Source organism: Sorex araneus, chromosome 2, assembly GCF_027595985.1.
Source record: "Sorex araneus isolate mSorAra2 chromosome 2, mSorAra2.pri, whole genome shotgun sequence".
NCBI classification, from domain to species: Eukaryota; Metazoa; Chordata; class Mammalia; order Eulipotyphla; family Soricidae; genus Sorex; species Sorex araneus.
This window is the reverse complement of record NC_073303.1, coordinates 7,759,678-7,778,153: the sequence shown is the minus strand read 5'-3', so window position 1 is coordinate 7,778,153 and position 18,476 is coordinate 7,759,678. Positions and strand designations below refer to the sequence as shown.

The 18,476-nt window shown below is 45.2% G+C and overlaps 5 protein-coding genes and 1 pseudogene across 6 annotated transcripts; 3 read left to right on the top strand and 3 right to left on the bottom strand.

Moving 5' to 3' along the window:
* Window positions 1-330: 330 nt before the first annotated feature.
* LOC129398789 (uncharacterized) lies at window positions 331-17,740 on the bottom strand. 2 transcript variants are annotated; one of them, XM_055128924.1, is made up of 3 exons: window positions 17,450-17,740; window positions 4,044-4,442; window positions 331-731 (listed from the first exon to the last, which is right to left on the bottom strand). In XM_055128924.1, the coding sequence occupies exons 1-3, from the start codon at window positions 17,733-17,735 to the stop codon at window positions 418-420; spliced, it is 999 nt and encodes a 332-aa protein (XP_054984899.1). In that variant the 5' UTR covers window positions 17,736-17,740; the 3' UTR covers window positions 331-417. The 2 variants fall into 2 exon arrangements, 1 of the variants encoding a protein (XP_054984899.1); XR_008628652.1 differs by lacking the exons at window positions 331-731; window positions 4,044-4,442 and adding an exon at window positions 15,457-15,522 and having other exon boundaries at window positions 16,671-17,740.
* On the top strand, window positions 5,256-5,636 carry LOC101558567 (histone H2B type 1-C/E/F/G/I). Its single transcript, XM_004621887.2, has one exon. It carries the CDS (start codon window positions 5,256-5,258, stop codon window positions 5,634-5,636), a length of 381 nt encoding a protein of 126 aa, XP_004621944.1.
* On the top strand, window positions 7,317-9,152 carry LOC101556940 (ribosomal biogenesis factor-like; annotated as a pseudogene).
* Window positions 11,512-11,928, bottom strand: LOC101558298 (histone H3.1). The gene has a single exon (XM_004621886.3). It carries the CDS (start codon window positions 11,920-11,922, stop codon window positions 11,512-11,514), a length of 411 nt encoding a protein of 136 aa, XP_004621943.3. The 5' UTR covers window positions 11,923-11,928.
* LOC129402405 (histone H2A type 1-D) lies at window positions 12,460-14,033 on the bottom strand. Its single transcript, XM_055128914.1, has 2 exons — window positions 13,923-14,033; window positions 12,460-13,684 (listed from the first exon to the last, which is right to left on the bottom strand). The coding sequence occupies exon 2, from the start codon at window positions 13,610-13,612 to the stop codon at window positions 13,220-13,222; it is 393 nt and encodes a 130-aa protein (XP_054984889.1). The 5' UTR covers window positions 13,613-13,684; window positions 13,923-14,033; the 3' UTR covers window positions 12,460-13,219.
* Window positions 13,673-16,515, top strand: LOC129402409 (histone H2B type 1-C/E/F/G/I-like). The gene is made up of 2 exons (XM_055128920.1): window positions 13,673-14,374; window positions 16,494-16,515. The coding sequence occupies exons 1-2, from the start codon at window positions 13,998-14,000 to the stop codon at window positions 16,498-16,500; spliced, it is 384 nt and encodes a 127-aa protein (XP_054984895.1). The 5' UTR covers window positions 13,673-13,997; the 3' UTR covers window positions 16,501-16,515.
* Window positions 17,741-18,476: the final 736 nt, after the last annotated feature.

Here is an 18,476-nt window from a genome sequence, read left to right as displayed (position 1 = left end):
CTACAGATCTTAAACTACCACTAAGCATTATTAGACCGTATATTATTAGTATACCCAGACACACTGTTTCCATACCTCCGAAATACCCCTTTTGTGACTTTAGCTGATCAGATTGCGGGTTGTTCCCTTTTGCTGCTGATTGCGGGGCTGCCTTGTGCGCTGTCTTGTCATCTTTTATTAACATCTTCAATAGAACCAAACTAAGGCAAAGTTGTCACAGGAAACATGCAGATGAGATGATTATAAGCTAACTTTTTAAAACTCTAATAGCAATTGAGTGCTATTCATAGGCTTAAAAGAACCCAAAGGAGCATTGCAAGAAAAGACAAATAGAAAACGACGTGCAAGCTCTTTTGCAGAAATAGTGGGTGGCCCTTAAAAGAGCCTTTAATTATGAGTTTCATGTTGTTAACAAGTTTAACCTCCAAAGCCGTAGAGGGTGCGGCCCTGGCGCTTGAGCGCGTAGACCACGTCCATGGCCGTGACGGTCTTGCGCTTGGCGTGCTCGGTGTAGGTGACGGCGTCGCGGATGACGTTCTCCAGGAAGACCTTGAGCACCCCGCGGGTCTCCTCGTAGATGAGCCCCGAGATGCGCTTGACGCCGCCGCGCCGGGCCAGGCGGCGGATGGCGGGCTTGGTGATGCCCTGGATGTTGTCGCGGAGCACCTTGCGGTGGCGCTTGGCGCCGCCTTTGCCGAGACCCTTCCCGCCCTTGCCGCGTCCAGACATTTCTTTACAACTTAAAGTTGCAGACAGAGGAAGACTGAGGTCATCGCCCCCGCAGGTCCCATATGTACCGTCTCAGCGGACCTTGTTGAAAACCAGAAGCCAGGGAAAGGCGGGAAATGCATGAGTCCCCGCCCTCTGCTGAAATGAAAGAGTGGGCGGGGAGATTTGCTGGTATTTCTATTACATCAGTATGTAAGTAGAAGAAATAGTAAAATGCACTTAAAATTAATTTGATTTTAAATATACGTTTATATACAGGCATTTAAAAATTTGTCTATTCCTTATCTACATTAGATAGATATGTCTACTTGATATATGACTATCACTAATTATATTGAAATCCTAACACTCCCAAACCTCAAGAAGTAAAAGAAATTCATAAATGTGTTTCCAAGTAACCCAACCAGGCCTTGAGCTAATTAACATTAGCCATAGTGTGTAATCTTAATCCGTGGACATGTTGCTTGACAATTCCAATCTCAATGAAAGAAGTATTTAGGGGCAGGAGAGATAGTCAATTTGTTTGCCTTGCATGCTGTTGACTAGGGATTGATCCCCAGCACTGCACAAATTTCCTTAGCATGGCTATTAAAAATACTTACATGATAACTTTTAATGCAAGGACAGTAATAGAAAGATAATATGTGGCCCAAATATCCTTGGGCCAAGATAGGTGAAGTAAACCTCAGTCCAAAGTAAGTAACCATTTAAAAAGTCTGAAAAAAAAATAACTGAACCTTATGGGGAAGAGTATACATATATAAAAATACAGGAACCAAAGCAGTAATAGGTAACAACTAAAATACCTAACAACAATTTTATATCATCTTTTTTAAATAACCAGATTTATCTAAAATAGCAGCATTAAGAGAGTTTCTACAATCTAGTTTCTAGTTGTGACATTATAATCTTACAGTACAGAAACCAGGGAATTAACATTAAGGAAACACAGTTCAGGCCTGGGGTCAAAGTAATAGTAGCTGTTAGGGAGCTTGTCTTGCATGCAACCAAGCAACATCGATCCCCAGTATACTTTAAGTCCTCTGAACCCCACCAGGTGTGATCCCTGAGCAGAAAAACAAGATTAAACTCTGAGCACTGCCAGGTGTAGTCCCAAAACCATTAAAAAAAAATAAGAGGTCAGGCCCTTTCAGCTATCGCAGTTTTTTAAATGCACATGCCTGAATGTGCATTTGCTAGCACATGTCTGTGGGATTTTATCCCATACATAGATCCATGTATCACCACATGATTATAAAAAGAGTTCCATCATCACCAATTATTTTTATGCACCCACCCACCCACCTCTACTCTGTCCTTAAGCAAACATTTCTCAGAATCTTACACAAATACAAATGGAATGTGCAATTGTTAAGTGTATTTTCATTTGTAAACTGAACATCAAACCCTTTCTTTAATTCCATCCAGGTTGTCTTCTGCTTTATTGGTAAGTAAATAGAATTGGGGCTGGAGAGATAGCACAGCGGGTAGGGCGTTTGCCTTGCATGCGGCCGACCCGGGTTCAAATCCCAGCATCCCATATGGTCCCCTGAGCACGGCCAGGGGTAATTCCTGAGTGCAGAGCCAGGAGTAACCCCTGTGCATCGCCAGGCGTGACCCAAAAAGCAAAAAAAAAAAAAAAAAGTAAATAGAATTAATTTCACTATTTGTCATTGAAAGATAGTGGTTTTCTGTTTTATGATTATCTAAATAAAGTTTAAAGCTTTATATACAAGATTTTTGTCTCACCATCCATCACTATTGGGGATGAGAATCCAGAATGCTGGCGTCCCAAAATGGAGTGATTTCCCTTGGCAGATCTCCAAGAATTTCCCCTGAAGAAAGCATTTTATAACTGTTTCTCATTATGTTCAACTAAAATCATGCTTGTGTTTATGCTCAAATACGCCTGTTGATGTTTACATTTGACCAACAACTTCAGATATGTAAAAGTCTAATCCAACTAGAAAATGTTTGTAGTTCTTCTGATATTTACCAGTTAAAATAATAAATATAGCAAGCTAAGGACAGTCACAGTTCTTAGTCCCTGAGATAATTAGCCCTCTCGTCCCTAGCTATTTCTCTTATTTCTCTCTTTTCTTAATCCTCACAACACCCCTACTTCAGGCCTGTTCACCCAGGGGCTGGTCTTTTGACACATCACCTTATTTTCTTTTACCTGCATTTCTATGAGCTTTCTACTAAGGTGGTATCAGAATAACTACTTGCCGAATAATCCTTTAAATAGTTTTAAAGAAATGAAATGTTTTATAAATGGAATTCAAGTTTCAAATACTACACTGAGCCATTCCTGTTGTAACTTCCTAAAACCCGCCTTCTGGGTTGTGGCTGACTTCCGCAAAACAGCAATGTTGGACTAGTAAATTGCAGATACCCAGAATCTGTTACAGCCTTGGCAATTCACTGACCTGGACTTTCAATAAGGATTTTCACTCTCAGAAAGTTGTTAAGTATTTGGGGGTTTACTTCTGTCTCCAGGCTAGAAATTAACCCAACCTTTAAACTAAGAGCTCTTAAAAGCCTGTGAAAGCTGAATCCACAAATCTTGCATGGCTTCAGGGCTTGTTTTCAGCTTTGTCTTGCAAAAGACAAAGAACTTTTTTACATTAGCTCTTAAAATTCCCAGCAAATGAGATTTCACTTCGTCAGTTTCAAGGTCTGGATTCCGCCTTAGAAAGTACAAATCTGCAGATTGGGGATGGAGTGTGGTTATTTGTTCTGAAATCCTAATATATACCGGGAATTTACTGGAGCCATTGTCTCATTCCTGAGGATGTATTTGAAGCAGAAAACTGGACTCTTTTCATCTCCCTCTTATAACTTACACACAATCGTTAACCACTTAAGTACGTGTAAACTATTTTCATGATCCGATCTATTTAACTTTGGAATTCAGCCATATAGCTAAATTAATGCTTAAGTATCCCTCTCATCTAAATTGGAGCACAAATTTCATACACCCGAAAGTGCTAAATCAAACATGCCTTAACCGCCATTTTGTCAAGGTAACAGGAACACTTCAAATTTAAATTTTTCTGGGTGGCCTAAATATTTCTGTATCAAATAAAACCAGTGGTCAATACAGACTGCCACACAAATACAAATGATAATGTAAAATCAATTCTTGATAAGTCAGTAACTATCAGATTTACTGTGGTAACAGCACTTTCAAATTGATACGGTGGGTGGCTCTTAAAAGAGCCTTTTGGGTTAAGGACGGAGGGTTCCAAATTACGCCCTCTCCCCGCGGATGCGGCGCGCCAGCTGGATGTCCTTGGGCATGATGGTGACGCGCTTGGCGTGGATGGCGCAGAGGTTGGTGTCCTCGAAGAGCCCCACCAGGTAGGCCTCGCACGCCTCCTGCAGCGCCATGACGGCCGAGCTCTGGAAGCGCAGGTCGGTCTTGAAGTCCTGCGCGATCTCGCGCACCAGCCGCTGGAACGGCAGCTTGCGGATCAGCAGCTCGGTGGACTTCTGGTAGCGGCGGATCTCGCGCAGCGCCACGGTGCCGGGCCGGTAGCGGTGCGGCTTCTTCACGCCGCCCGTGGCCGGCGCGCTCTTGCGGGCCGCCTTGGTGGCCAGCTGCTTGCGGGGCGCCTTACCGCCCGTGGACTTGCGCGCTGTCTGCTTGGTACGAGCCATGACCGGAGGTTTCGAGCGCTGTCTGACTGTGATATCTGTACTGCTCTTGCCTGTACTTATACAGTCTAAGTCCTTCTGATTGGTCGGATTGTTCAAATTACGCGCCCAACTTGTCCAGCTTTCTGATTGGCTACCGTGTCCATTCTAACCTGCACGATTTACTATTTACTGCATTGCCCTGTGTTTTCTGTTACAGTTCTTCCCACTTTATTCACCATATACTTTTACAAATAACTTAATTGGTGAATCCACGCTAACACCTTAGGCTCTAAGTTTGGGAATGTATAAAAATTAATATTCCACAGCGCATTATCTTATTTCAGAATTCACTTGAACATTTCTGAGATATTAAAATCACACAGCTATTGAAATGTGGTTTAGTCTTTCTGTGAAATCCTTTAATATTGCCTACGTTGACCAGAAAGAAACGGACAAAAGAGTAAGTAAAATTTGCAAACATTATAATCTTTTGCAATATCTGTGCTTTTCCTAAAAATAATATAATATCGCCAAACTGTATCAGAACTTTCCCTCTGCAAAATCAAAAATCTGAGGGATTTAGAAATTATGGAGAAAACCAGGTTTTATAAATAAAGCACTCAATGTACACTAATCCTTTGCAATATTTTTAAAAGTGAAAGCCTTTCTGAAGGTCGGGAAGAAAGTGTCTGCGGTGGTTTCCACATACGACCAATGGAATTATAGCATTTAAATCACCTTATTTGTATTGCATTTTTATTGGGCATCGTTATCCAATCAGAAACTGCATGGCTTAAACCCTATTTGCATAGGGGCCATACAAAAGTCGCGCAGCCGGGCCATTCATCTTACATTGTGAGACGTTGGGCTAACGTTTCTGCATCATGCCTGAACCGGCGAAGTCCGCTCCTGCCCCGAAGAAGGGCTCCAAGAAGGCCGTGACCAAGGCGCAGAAGAAGGACGGCAAGAAGCGCAAGCGCAGCCGCAAGGAGAGCTACTCGGTGTACGTGTACAAGGTGCTGAAGCAGGTACACCCCGACACGGGCATCTCGTCCAAGGCCATGGGCATCATGAACTCGTTCGTGAACGACATCTTCGAGCGCATCGCCGGCGAGGCGTCCCGCCTGGCGCACTACAACAAGCGCTCGACCATCACGTCGCGGGAGATCCAGACGGCCGTGCGCCTGCTGCTGCCCGGGGAGCTGGCCAAGCACGCCGTGTCCGAGGGCACCAAGGCCGTCACTAAGTACACCAGCTCCAAGTAAGCAAGCTCCTGTTTGCGATCACCCCAAAGGCTCTTTTCAGAGCCACTTACTATTTTCAAATTAAGAGCTTTAATACTGGTTATTGACCAAGGTGTATGCTTTTAAACTCAGCTTACTTTGGTAAGAGATTTTACACTCAACTTACTTTTGTAGAGAGTTTTTTTTTTTTTTTTTTTTTTGCTTTTTGGGTCACACCCGGCGATGCACAGGGCTCACTCCTGGCTCATGCACTCAGGAATCACCCCTGGCGGTGCTCAGGAGACCATATGGGATGCTGGGATTCGAACCTGGGTCGGCTGCGTGCAAGGCAAACGCCCTACCCACTGTGCTATCACTCCAGCCCCGAGAGTTTTGTTTTTAATTCCCACCTCAAAGGTGTAAGCTGAATCTTGGCAGTGCCCTGCAATAACTTTTGCCAAGTTCAGGAAACCACATATAGGCTGCTACAAACTAAGCCTTTATCAGCCACATGAAGGCATCCTATACCCTCCCCTTAGTGTTACTACCTTCCAGGGCACCTTCTGTGGATTTTTATGGGGTCCGATATAATTAAGTTACTTCAGAGAACTTATATAAGCTGTTTTTAACCAGATGCTGCTTTTCTGTTGCCACTCAGGGTCACATCCACGTCTATGGAAAAGAAAGCAAAAAACCAACATGGACATTCATTTAAACCCTTAGGATTTCACTTCTTTAAACCCATTCCACTTTTTCTAAAAATAGTCACTGGCCACACCAAGCTGCAGAAATGGTCTGAATTTATGTTTTAAAAACAGCCACCTTCAGGGGCTCCAGAGATATGACAGTGGATAGGGCACTTGCTTTGCACTCAGCCAACCTGAGTTTGATCCTGTCATCTATCCCTTCACATTCCCATCAGCAGTATTCCCTGAGCGCAGATCAGGAGTAAACCCTAAACACTTCCAGTTGTGGTCCAAAGACAAATTGAGGGGCTGGAGGAATAGCATAGCGGGTAGGGCGTTTGCCTTGCACGCGGCAGACCCAGGTTCGAATACCAGCGTCCCATATGGTCCCCTGAGCATCACCAGAGGTGATTCCTGAGTGCAGAGCCAGGAGTAACCCCTGTGCATTGCTGGGTGTGACCCAAAAAAGAAAAAAAAAGAGGACAAGTTGAATTGATTTTTTTTTTAAATAAAGGACAGACGAGGGACTGGAGAGATAGTATGGCAGGTGGAGGAGGTGCCTGCCTGCCTTTTTCATGGCCAATCTGGGTTTGACCGTCAGCATCCCATATGGTCCCCCAAGCACAACCAGAGAAACCCATGAACATTGCTAGCTGTGGCCCCGACACCCAACATAGCAAGGAAGCAAGCGAGCGAGCGAAAGAAAGAATGAAAGAACGAAAGAAAGAGAAGGAAAGAAAGAGAGAAAGAGAAAAACTTCAAAAACAACTCTGTGAATAGCATATTGAACATTAATATTGGTAAGTGTTGCTCTAACTGAGAATAAAGATAAACTACTGTAATTAGAATCAAACTTTTCATTTGAAATCACCATATGTTTAAGACAGTTTGACTACAAAAGATACTTGAGTTATCAAGCCACATCTTAGCAGAGATGCTTGATAATCCCCTTTTAGACTTCTAATAAACAGAATAAGCTTGTATTAAGAGACTGAGAAATAAAAGTGGTTAAGGTGCACCCCTTACATTTAGGACTATGAGTTTGGCTTTAATCCTGGCAGTTGTGGTCCAACCTCAGTTGCTGAATGTAAGGAGAGCATCTTAGTGTCTGTGCTATTAGGGTTCAGTCTCCAGCATCCTATATGTTCCTGCCAAGTATAATCAGGAGTGATCCCTGAGCACAGAGCCAGGAGTGTGCTCTGAGCCTCAGGAGTGGCACAAAAACATAACAAACAAACAAAAACAGGTAGGGTGTTTATCGTGCACAGGGCAGACATCGGTACCCCATATGATCCCAAAAGCCCACTACCAGAAGTAATTCCTGGATGCAGAGGCTGGAGTAACCCCTGAATATCTCTGGGTGTGGGCACCAAACTTCCCCCACAAAAATGAAGACTTCCTAGCCCAAATCAAGTGCACAATAGTTTCAGAGTGACAGGAGAGTTATACTGCAGGTAATGTGCTTGTCTTGCAAGCAATCCAACTAGATTTGATACCTAGCATCACATATGGTCTCCCAAGACTGGCAGGAGTGATCCATGAGCACAGAGCAATAAGTAAACTCTGGGCACAGCTGGGTATACCTACCATCTCCACTATGGAAAAAGAAAAAAAAGAGATGGCTTGGGAGATAATACCAACATTTTCTTAGGAATAAATATGGGTTGGGGCCGGAGCAATAGCACAGCGGGTAGGGCGTTTGCCTTGCACGCGGCCGACCCGGGTTCGATCCCTGGCATCCCATATGGTCCCCCAAACACTGCCAGGAGCATTTCCTGAGTGCAAAGCCAGGAGTAACCCCTGAGCATCGCTGGGTGTGACCCAAAAAGCAAAAAAAAAAAAAAAAAAAAAAGGAATAAATATGGGTTGTTAGAGGGTTTTCTTACTCAAGCACTATGGACCTCAAATTGGGTTCAGTAACTCCTGCCTCAGAAGGGGTACTTGTAAATATGTAGCCATTCATGACATAATAGAGCTTTCAGGGACAGAAAGCATGGATTCAGGAAAAAAAAAAAAAAAAGCTGACAAGGAGCCAGGGAAATAAAGCTGAATAACCCCAACTCACCCTGATACAGGAATCTCATATTGTTACTCAGATACATACAAACATGCATTTCTGGGGACCATGATGGCCTAGTAACCAAGCCCAGGCCTCCTGCAGCAAAGTTTGCACTCCAGTTATGCCTCCAGCCCCAAATATGCACTCCCGAACTAGCCAGGCAAACACATACAGCTTGACTATGGCTATGAAATTAATAAATTCAAGTGTCATAATATGAGTGAGGTTTAGCTCCAAACTAGCTTTTCTATCATTATGTCAGTTTATTTTCTATTATCAAGGTGAAAATCACAAGGCAGAAAGACAAGTGAGCCCTTTTCCAGCTGGAACACATTGGGGAGAACCTTAAGATAGAGCAGAAGTAGTGAAGAACAAGACAAAAACTCCTGTGTTCAACCCCATTTTGAAACTTAAACTCTATATCTCTCACTCAGATAAAAAAAAAAAATCAAGGTTCTCGCCTATGGTGTCACCTGGAGCCCGAGCTGCAGCATGAAGGGGCCAGAGATCTAGTTGACAAGGGCCAAAAACTAAGAGGACAGAATACCAGGGATCTGTTCCGCAGAGCCACCCAGAAACACCTGAAAGCTAAAACAAAGCAAAACCATTTACCTCTAACCTCAAGAAGATAAATACTGTGAATAAAGAAAAGAAAGATAAACAGAATGAATAAAGCTTTTGTAGACCTACAAAAGGAGCTTGCACATAACTCAAAGCCTGGAGTCTCTGCAGAAACCACTGGTTCCTCAGCAGTGTCATGAAAACAAACCAGTTAATGTTGATGAAGCTACAAAGTTTATGGCTCAGTTGTAATACAGCACTGGTAATGCAGCAAACTCCCCCAAGAACAATAAATTAAATGTTTCATACAAAAAAAAAAAAAACATGTTTTTCCCTTGACTTGCTGCCACATGACCTTTTACCCTTCATTGCTCAGCATTCCTCTTGCCTAGGGACCCTGCCCATTGCAGACACACCTCACACACGCCTCAGCACTCCCCTTCCTCTTCCTACTACTTGCCACTTTTCATCTCTGCTGAAAAATTTTTCATCTAAATGTCAGTTCCCAGGGCACTTTTCCTCAAAATAATCTCATCACCATTTAACATAATTACTTTACTTGTTCATGGGACTTGGCATCTGTCAACTCTAGAGTCAACCGGGAATGCCACGAGACTAGACTATTGGTTCGATTTTGCTATGAATCTTTTTCCAACTTAGTCCAGCCTCAGACACATTGTAAATGTAAAATTGATCAATGTTAAGAAATTTGGTACAGGAGGAGTAATTGCTAGCACCATACTTAGGTTGGAAATAGTAGATGCATGACAAGATATGGAAGAGAAAAATGACATTATTTTCTTTCTAATTATCTAGACGGTAGGGCGGCCAAAGTATAAGTCATTTTTGGAGCCAGGCATATGGCCAGAGTAGCAGGCACATAGTTTGATCCCTGAACACCACTGGGTGTGGCCCTGATAGTCCTCACCTCTCAGGGGAGAGAATACATCATGCAAAGCATCATCAAGCCTACATGCTAGGCAGAAGTAGCCCCTCCCACCCCACCCCACCCCACCCCCAGAAAAAGAAAGCAGGGCCAGAGACATAGCACAGCATTTGCCTTGCATGTGTCAGACATCTGATCAATTCCCAGCACCACCCATAGCCCCCATGTCACACTTCTGGGTGTGACCCCAAGAAGGAAAAATTGGGCCAGTGTTGATGTTGAAGATTGGATGACATGGACTCGGGCTTATTAAACTATTGTTTGTACTTTCAAATATCCTGAAATGTCACATAAACTTAAGATTTTAAAAAGGGGACTAGAATGATAGCACAGAGGGTAGGGCGTTTGCCTTGCACGCAGCCAAACCATGTTCGATTCCCAGCATCCCATATGGTCCCCAGAGTATCTCCAGGAGTAATTCCTGAGTGCAGAGCCAGGAGTAACCCCTGTGCATTGCCGGATATGACCCAAAAACAAAAAAATTAAAAGTTTTTTTTTTTTAATCTAGAGAGGCTGGAGCAATAATACAGTGGGTAGGGCATTTGCCTTGCACGCAGCCAACCCAGGTTTGATTCCAAGCATCTCATATGGTCCTCCGAGCACTGCCAAAAGTAATTCCTGAGCGCGAAACCAGGAGTAACCCCGGAGCATCGCTGGGAGTGACGAAAAGACCAAAAAGCAAATCAATCAATCAATCAATAATTGTTAAAATCTAGAAAGGACAAGAGAGATAGTAGAGAGGTTAGGGCACTTCCCTTCCACGCAAGTGACCCTGGTTAGATAATTATCACCATTAGGAGGGAGTGTGGAGCACAGAGCCTGGAGTAAACACTGACACCACTGGGTATGGACTAAATCACCAACTCTTCTCCCATTAAAAAAAAAAAAAAAAAAAGAGGCCAAAGGAGGTAGCTTAGAGTGCCTGAAAAGGGCGTTTTGCACACTCAACCACCCAGGTTCAGTGCAATGCCAGGTAAGTCCGCCAAGCACTGATCTGAGGGCTGTCCACAGTATTGCCATGTGCAGCTCAAAAGGGAGGAGGAAAGACTAAAGGAAAATAAATTATACTGCTATACAAATAAAATTTATAAAAGTGCAAATTTGATAAAGCTGAATGAAAGTGTGTTAGACCCATCCAGTGAGCAGCTTTCCTGGATAATGTCAAGTACCAGTGTAGAGAGGCTGTACCATGTTACGAGAAACTCAGAATCCTTTCTATATCCCGAAAAACCTGGCACTGTAAAACACTGAGGAATTTCTCAGTAGGAAATCAATAACCACTGTCCTCTGAAATTACACTTCCTAAACTGGTTTTAGAACAAACTTGAAACATGTAAGAAACTCATGCCAGAATACCAAGCTAGAACTAAACAGTTCGAACTCCACAGCAGACCTAGTGTTGAGCTGATCCCGAAGCAGAGAAAAGCAGAGACTAACGAGTCAGAGCTGCACCCGCAGTCCAGAAACTCAGAAGGCTTCTTCCTATGGTCTACCTCAGGTTTTTCGGGGATCTCGTGTAAATTCTGGCTCTGATTACTTTAGACAGGTGGTTTGCAAATGAAATATAACTAGATTAAGACTCTTGGTCTTACAGCTCTTTTGAAACAAGTTGGGTGGCTCTTAGAAGAGCCTTTTAGGACTAATTTTACCAGCTTAGTAAGCTTGTTACGCCCGCTCCCCGCGGATGCGGCGCGCCAGCTGGATGTCCTTGGGCATGATGGTGACGCGCTTGGCGTGGATGGCGCAGAGGTTGGTGTCCTCGAAGAGCCCCACCAGGTAGGCCTCGCACGCCTCCTGCAGCGCCATGACGGCCGAGCTCTGGAAGCGCAGGTCGGTCTTGAAGTCCTGCGCGATCTCGCGCACCAGCCGCTGGAACGGCAGCTTGCGGATCAGCAGCTCGGTGGACTTCTGGTAGCGGCGGATCTCGCGCAGCGCCACGGTGCCGGGCCGGTAGCGGTGCGGCTTCTTCACGCCGCCCGTGGCCGGCGCGCTCTTGCGGGCCGCCTTGGTGGCCAGCTGCTTGCGGGGCGCCTTCCCGCCTGTCGACTTGCGCGCTGTCTGCTTGGTACGAGCCATCTCAAAGGACAAGAGGTAATGCTCAGACAGAGGACCGCGGCTGCATTTATATATACTCAGGAGCATGCTGATTGGCTGAAGTATTTTTCAAAGGTTCCCGCGCGAGACACTCATTAGCTAGAACATGATTGGTGCGCGCCTAAGGTTCTGATTGGATAACTGAATCCACATTCCAATTACCGTTCTCATTGTTAGGTCTAGGACCCAAAGGAGTTAATTTTATTGTATTCGTGTTAGTGTATTTCAATCTCTAAGAAACATTGGACTCATAAAAGGTGACAGTTTTTATTCGGTAGATCTTTGTGTTGATCCAAATCGAGAGCATGCCTTTGAAAACAAATCTGCCGGCATTCCCAGTCTCCCCCATCCCCACCCCCGCAAAGCTCTTGGCTGTGTTTCAGCAGTGGAAATTCGTCTCTACTTTGAAATCTTTACTTAAACGTTTGGGTTTTTGCTTCATTACAATGATAAAGCCCCTGATAAAGAATAGGCAAATTGCTAAACTGCTGGCTGGCGTCCAGAAGCCCTAAAGACAATATCGCGCCATTCAGAATTTGAAAAGCCCGCGCTCACTGTCAAATTGCCAACGGCTCTCTAACCTTTTCAGCTGGTGTATAGCTGTCTTGACCATCTCAGTTCCTTTAGTTATCCTCCAGAGAAAAGCTTTCCCATCTGAACCCTTTTGCCCCAGATTTTTAGGTGAATTTGGACTTATTATATAGGAGCACAAATAAACTATTCATAATGAATAATTTTTAAAAGGTTTTTCTCTAACCCGGAATTGTGAGATTGAGAGACACGATTTAATAGGCTAGACTAGAAAAACATACTCATAATGCACTCTAATAAGATAATCACTAATTTTTATTTTAACCACCATAATTTACCTTAGTCTTTCAGAATTACCTTAGCCCGGCAGGCTACTGAGTATGGAGCCCGCACGGCAGAGCCTGGCAAGCTACCCGTGCGTATTGGATATGCCAAAAACAGTAAAAATCAGTCTCTCAATGAGATGTTGCTGCTGCCCGCTCGAAGGAATCAATGAGCAACGGGATGACAGTGACAGTGACCGTACCTTGCTCAAACTCCATCATTCTACACATAACTAAACCGTTTCATAAACTTCCGTTTAGCCTCACATTAAAGCAGAGCTAATAATATGACTAATTACTACCATGGAGAATCGTATGGGGTGAGTAACGGATGACAGGTACAGCTTTTATGTGAAAATATGAATGGCTCTGAAAAGAGCCTTTGGTTAAGGTGGCAGCTGCAGCTAATGCTACCATGGGCTAATTTACTTCCCCTTGGCCTTGTGGTGGCTCTCGGTCTTCTTGGGCAGCAGCACAGCCTGGATGTTGGGCAGGACGCCGCCCTGCGCGATGGTCACTTTGCCCAGCAGCTTGTTGAGCTCCTCGTCGTTGCGGATGGCCAGCTGCAGGTGGCGCGGGATGATGCGCGTCTTCTTGTTGTCGCGGGCCGCGTTGCCCGCCAGCTCCAGGATCTCGGCCGTCAGGTACTCGAGCACGGCCGCCAGGTACACCGGGGCGCCGGCGCCCACCCGCTCCGAGTAGTTGCCCTTGCGGAGCAGCCGGTGCACACGGCCCACGGGGAACTGCAGGCCGGCCCGAGAAGAGCGGGTCTTGGCCTTGGCGCGCGCCTTGCCGCCCTGCTTGCCGCGTCCAGACATAACTTGCAGTTAGCAAAAGAATGGAACTTCAGGTTAGCCAGAAAGTACACTTTTATGGACTGCGGAGGTTGCCTTTAAAAAAAAAAGGGCCAATGCCATTGGTCGGCTACAAATTTCAACCAATCAAAAGAAAGGACTAAAACATCCCTCCCTTCCGTTTTACATTCAGCGTAAATACTTAAAAGGTCAAAAGCTATACGCTCCGAACGGGCCAATGAAAAATTAGAATAGAGAAATAGCCTATCAGAGGTTAAGATACTTAAGAACCAATCAAAATCTGCAAATGTGCAGCCTTTATTTACATACTCACAATATAAATACGGAGGACGCTGTACGTTGAGTACACTTTATACTTTGTCGCTGAGACGTGGTATTAAGTTTGGCGATGCCTGAACCGGCGAAATCCGCTCCCGCCCCGAAGAAGGGCTCCAAGAAGGCCGTGACCAAGGCGCAGAAGAAGGACGGCAAGAAGCGCAAGCGCAGCCGCAAGGAGAGCTACTCGGTGTACGTGTACAAGGTGCTCAAGCAGGTGCACCCCGACACGGGCATCTCGTCCAAGGCCATGGGCATCATGAACTCGTTCGTCAACGACATCTTCGAGCGCATCGCCGGCGAGGCGTCCCGCCTGGCGCACTACAACAAGCGCTCGACCATCACGTCGCGGGAGATCCAGACGGCCGTGCGCCTGCTGCTGCCCGGGGAGCTGGCCAAGCACGCCGTGTCCGAGGGCACTAAGGCCGTCACCAAGTACACCAGCTCCAAGTAAGCGAGCTCCTGTTTGACTGCGATCACCCCAAAGGCTCTTTTCAGAGCCACCCACGTTTTCACTTAAAGAACTGTTAACTCTCGAATTAGTGAGGATTACTTCGCAATCTGTAGTTGAAACTATTACAAACCTTTTGTTCCTGGTTTGTAAAAAAAGGATTCATTGCTCCTCTTTAATCAACTGGCAAAAGTAAATATTGGAGGTTTCTTGTCATCTGTAATCTATCTACATCTGAGCTTTTTATTATCACAACAGTTTTCTGTGACCCTAACTTTATGTAAATTGCTGTTAAAGTTGCTCTTGCATTCCTAAACCTTTGAAAATGGGTCGCTCCCTTTAATCCCTTTTTCCTCTTTCTCCAATTTCATTTTTTTTCCTCTTTCTCCAATTTCAAACCAGAGTAACATTCTATGTATCTTAATCTCAACCAGATCAGGAACCTTGTCATTCACCACTTTTTCTATTGTTTACCTACAAGTATAGGTTGTAAGAAATAATGGCTCATTAGAGAGCTGGAGAATAAGCAAATAACGGTCTTCAGCAATGATTCGTCAAACTGATTTCTGAGGAGTTAGCAATGCCTCAGCCTGTCAGCCTTTTAATCTTGAAACCTTAAATTTTTTTTTAATTAGATCATTATTTCCATTGATTTAACTGAGAAAAGGTTACAAGCATTAACATTTCCATAGCTCTCCTGGGTGTATGACTGACCACTAAACACTGTTCTCTTTACAAGTCATGTCCATGGATTAGGGTTGAGTGATCCCTTACACACTTGTTCATTATCACTTCCTATCTAAAAGGACTACTAGTATTTCCACACTATTTGTCAAACTTCTCCAGGCAGTGATTAGTTGCTATTAGAAGCAGAAAAAATAGGTTCAAAAAGAAAATGAAGATAAGAATAAAAGAGAAGCCTTTTTAGGTAGATAGTAAAGACCTTACATTAGCTGGATTTGTTCTTTTAATTACACATGTACGAGGACATCTAGAAACTAAGAATCACTTTACAAGCTAACCCTTTCAGAGTACTGGTGTGGAGCAGAAACCATAGGCACTGACTACTTAACCCTGGACCCAAAAATCTTATTGTCTCATTAATTACATGCATTTATCTCTTGTACAAATGCCAATGTCTGTGAACCTTAAATCAGTGATTTCATCTTAAAGTAAGTCAAAAGGGAAAAAAATCCTTTGTCATATAAAATTCAGGTATTAATTTCTTGAACTTCAAAGCTGGCTTTAGATTTATTTTAGAGCAATATATTGATTCCTAATTAAGTAGCTCCAAGCTGTAATATCTCTACTGGCTGCCTATTGAAATGCTAATCTGGGCCAATTTCTTAAACCCTCTGTGAGCATTTTTTTTTTTTTTTTTTTTTTTTTTCTTTTTGGGTCACACCCGGCGATGCACAGGGGTTACTCCTGGCTCTGCACTCAGGAATCACCCCTGGCCGTGCTCAGGGGACCATATGGGATGCTGGGATTCGAACCCGGGTCGGCCGCGTGCAAGGCAAACGCCCTACCCGCTATGCTATCACTCCAGCCCCTGTGAGCATTTTCTTGCTTCTGAAATGACAATAAATACCACATGACATTGCTGAATGAATGGCAAATTAAAGAGCACTCACTGATGAAACAATGGAATTTGCACAGAGAAAAATTCTCCAAACTAATTGAAACTGAAACCTCTGGTTGAAGTAAAAATGTTCTTGGTCCTTTAAAAATAATTTTTTAAAATTTTAATTAAAAAATTTAAAGTTCTTGGTCCTACCCACCTTGAAATCTCAGCGTTCTCAACCCCTTAAATAAGGTATGGTTATAAAGAAGGCCTAAAAGCATCAGACGGCAATGAGTTTCCTTGTCTGACAATGTGAAAGGCAGTCCACAACTTTGAGACATTCAACTTCTTAGAATCGAAGTCTTTTCTGCTTTTGCTTGAAGGGCCCAGCAATGTTTGTTCATTTCCCAGGAACCATTTGATGCCTAGAATTAAAAATTATTTACCAAATGCTTTGGACTATAAGAAAGGAATCCTGGGATTAACACCAGAGCTGTTTATTCATTTTTTCCTTTTATTCTCCCACTGTCTCCTGCTCCTTTTATTTCCTGTAGTGTCTAACCAGAACGAAGATTTATCCTCAGAAGAGTAGCTACGCTTGAAACTTGAAGAGGATCAACCAAAACCATCATTGTCAGGGGCTGGAGAGACAGTATAGCGTGTGTGGTGCTTGCCTTGCAAGCCGCAAACGCGGGCTGGTTCGCACGCACTATATACGGTTTTGAAATCACCTTTCTTGCACTGCACTTCAACTGGGTCAAGAGGTGCAATCAGAAACTTTTAGCCAAGTGTGTCGGTATGGGGGAAATCGGCCTTTTCTGTTGTTTACCTAACAAAATGGAGGGAGTTATCCTGAATGCCAGCCCATGGTCCTTTATGTAAGCTATCATGTGCCACCAAGTGTTAGGGAACACTATCACCAATATACATGCCTCACTTTTTCGATTTCTGTACAGTCTGAAGTATCAGATCTGCGCCGGGGCGCACACCTGCAGTAGGGAACGTGCGCTCGGCGACCGAGCCTTTGTTCTAGACTCCCCTGCACGCCGCTGCCGGGCGGGATGGGGGGGTGGGGGGTGGGGAGCCTTTGTTCCCGCCGACTGCGCCATCTTAACCCCGGGAACACAATTAAGACAGATTAACGTGCGCGCTACAACAGCTCCAGACGGGAAGAGCTTCACCCAGAGGCTGAGGGTCAATTCCCAGCCGAGCAATGCAAGGAGCCCGCTTCTCACGCCTACGGAAACCGAAATACCGAAATGGTCCAGGAACATTACCTGAATACCGACCAGAATTTGAGAGATTTTAATTCTGCAATTACTAACACGTCAATAGAATCCTGTAAGGTTGCGGCGGTGGGGCCGTTGAAAGAACAAACAGCTAAAGTCCTTAAGAACAAAGCAGTTACTAGCTCTTTAACAGATACATGTGGGCGGCCCTGAAAAGGGCCTTTTGTTGATTTCGAGAAGGGGGGAGCGGATAACTTAGCCGCCGAAGCCGTAGAGGGTGCGGCCCTGGCGCTTGAGCGCGTAGACCACGTCCATGGCCGTGACGGTCTTGCGCTTGGCGTGCTCGGTGTAGGTGACGGCGTCGCGGATGACGTTCTCCAGGAAGACCTTGAGCACCCCGCGGGTCTCCTCGTAGATGAGCCCCGAGATGCGCTTGACGCCGCCGCGCCGGGCCAGGCGGCGGATGGCGGGCTTGGTGATGCCCTGGATGTTGTCGCGGAGCACCTTGCGGTGGCGCTTGGCGCCGCCCTTGCCCAGGCCCTTGCCGCCTTTCCCGCGTCCAGACATGTTGATGTCGCAGCTGGGAGAGAAGTGAAAAAAAGCGCCAAGTGAATTCCCTTATATGTAACGAGGACGGACCTGATTGAAGACTGAAGCACGCACGCGGGCCTGTCGGTTCCTCCCTGGCCCCGCCCACCAAAGCCCGCCCATGATGACGTCAGGCGCCAGAACGCTCGCCCACGGACCGCCCTACACCGCGGCGTTTAGGGCAGATCCAGCTTTCCCAAATGGGAACTTTTCCTATCTTAGAACCAGGACTTTCGCGTTCCCTAACAAGGATTATTTGCTACTTCAGGGCCCTTTAGAACGAATGCACAGGGGCCGGCCACCCGACACCGGAAGTGCAGCGCCCGCGGTCCGGCTACTCGCCACTTCCGGTCCCGCCGGCGGAGCCCCTTGTTGCCAAAGTGCCGTGGTACTACCCAGCGGCTGGCTACGTCCGCTCGCTCTTAACCCAGTTGGTTGTTGTTTTTTTTTTTCTTCTTCTTCCCCCTTTTTTTCTTTTCTTTTTCCTTCTCTGGCCTTCTACACTGGCCCTGTTTCTCGTCTTTATGAAAACCCGTGGTTCCCATCTCAACGTCGCGCCGTCCCTCCCGCTCCACTCAGTTACCCATGTACCAGTAGTGTTCTACTTCTGACCATTCATCTGGGAAGCAACGTGGAAGCAACGTTATTCTATCGAATCGATGGCGTGTAATTCCTAACGAAGCGAATGGAATCTTACGGGCATAGTAGGGAAGGACCAGT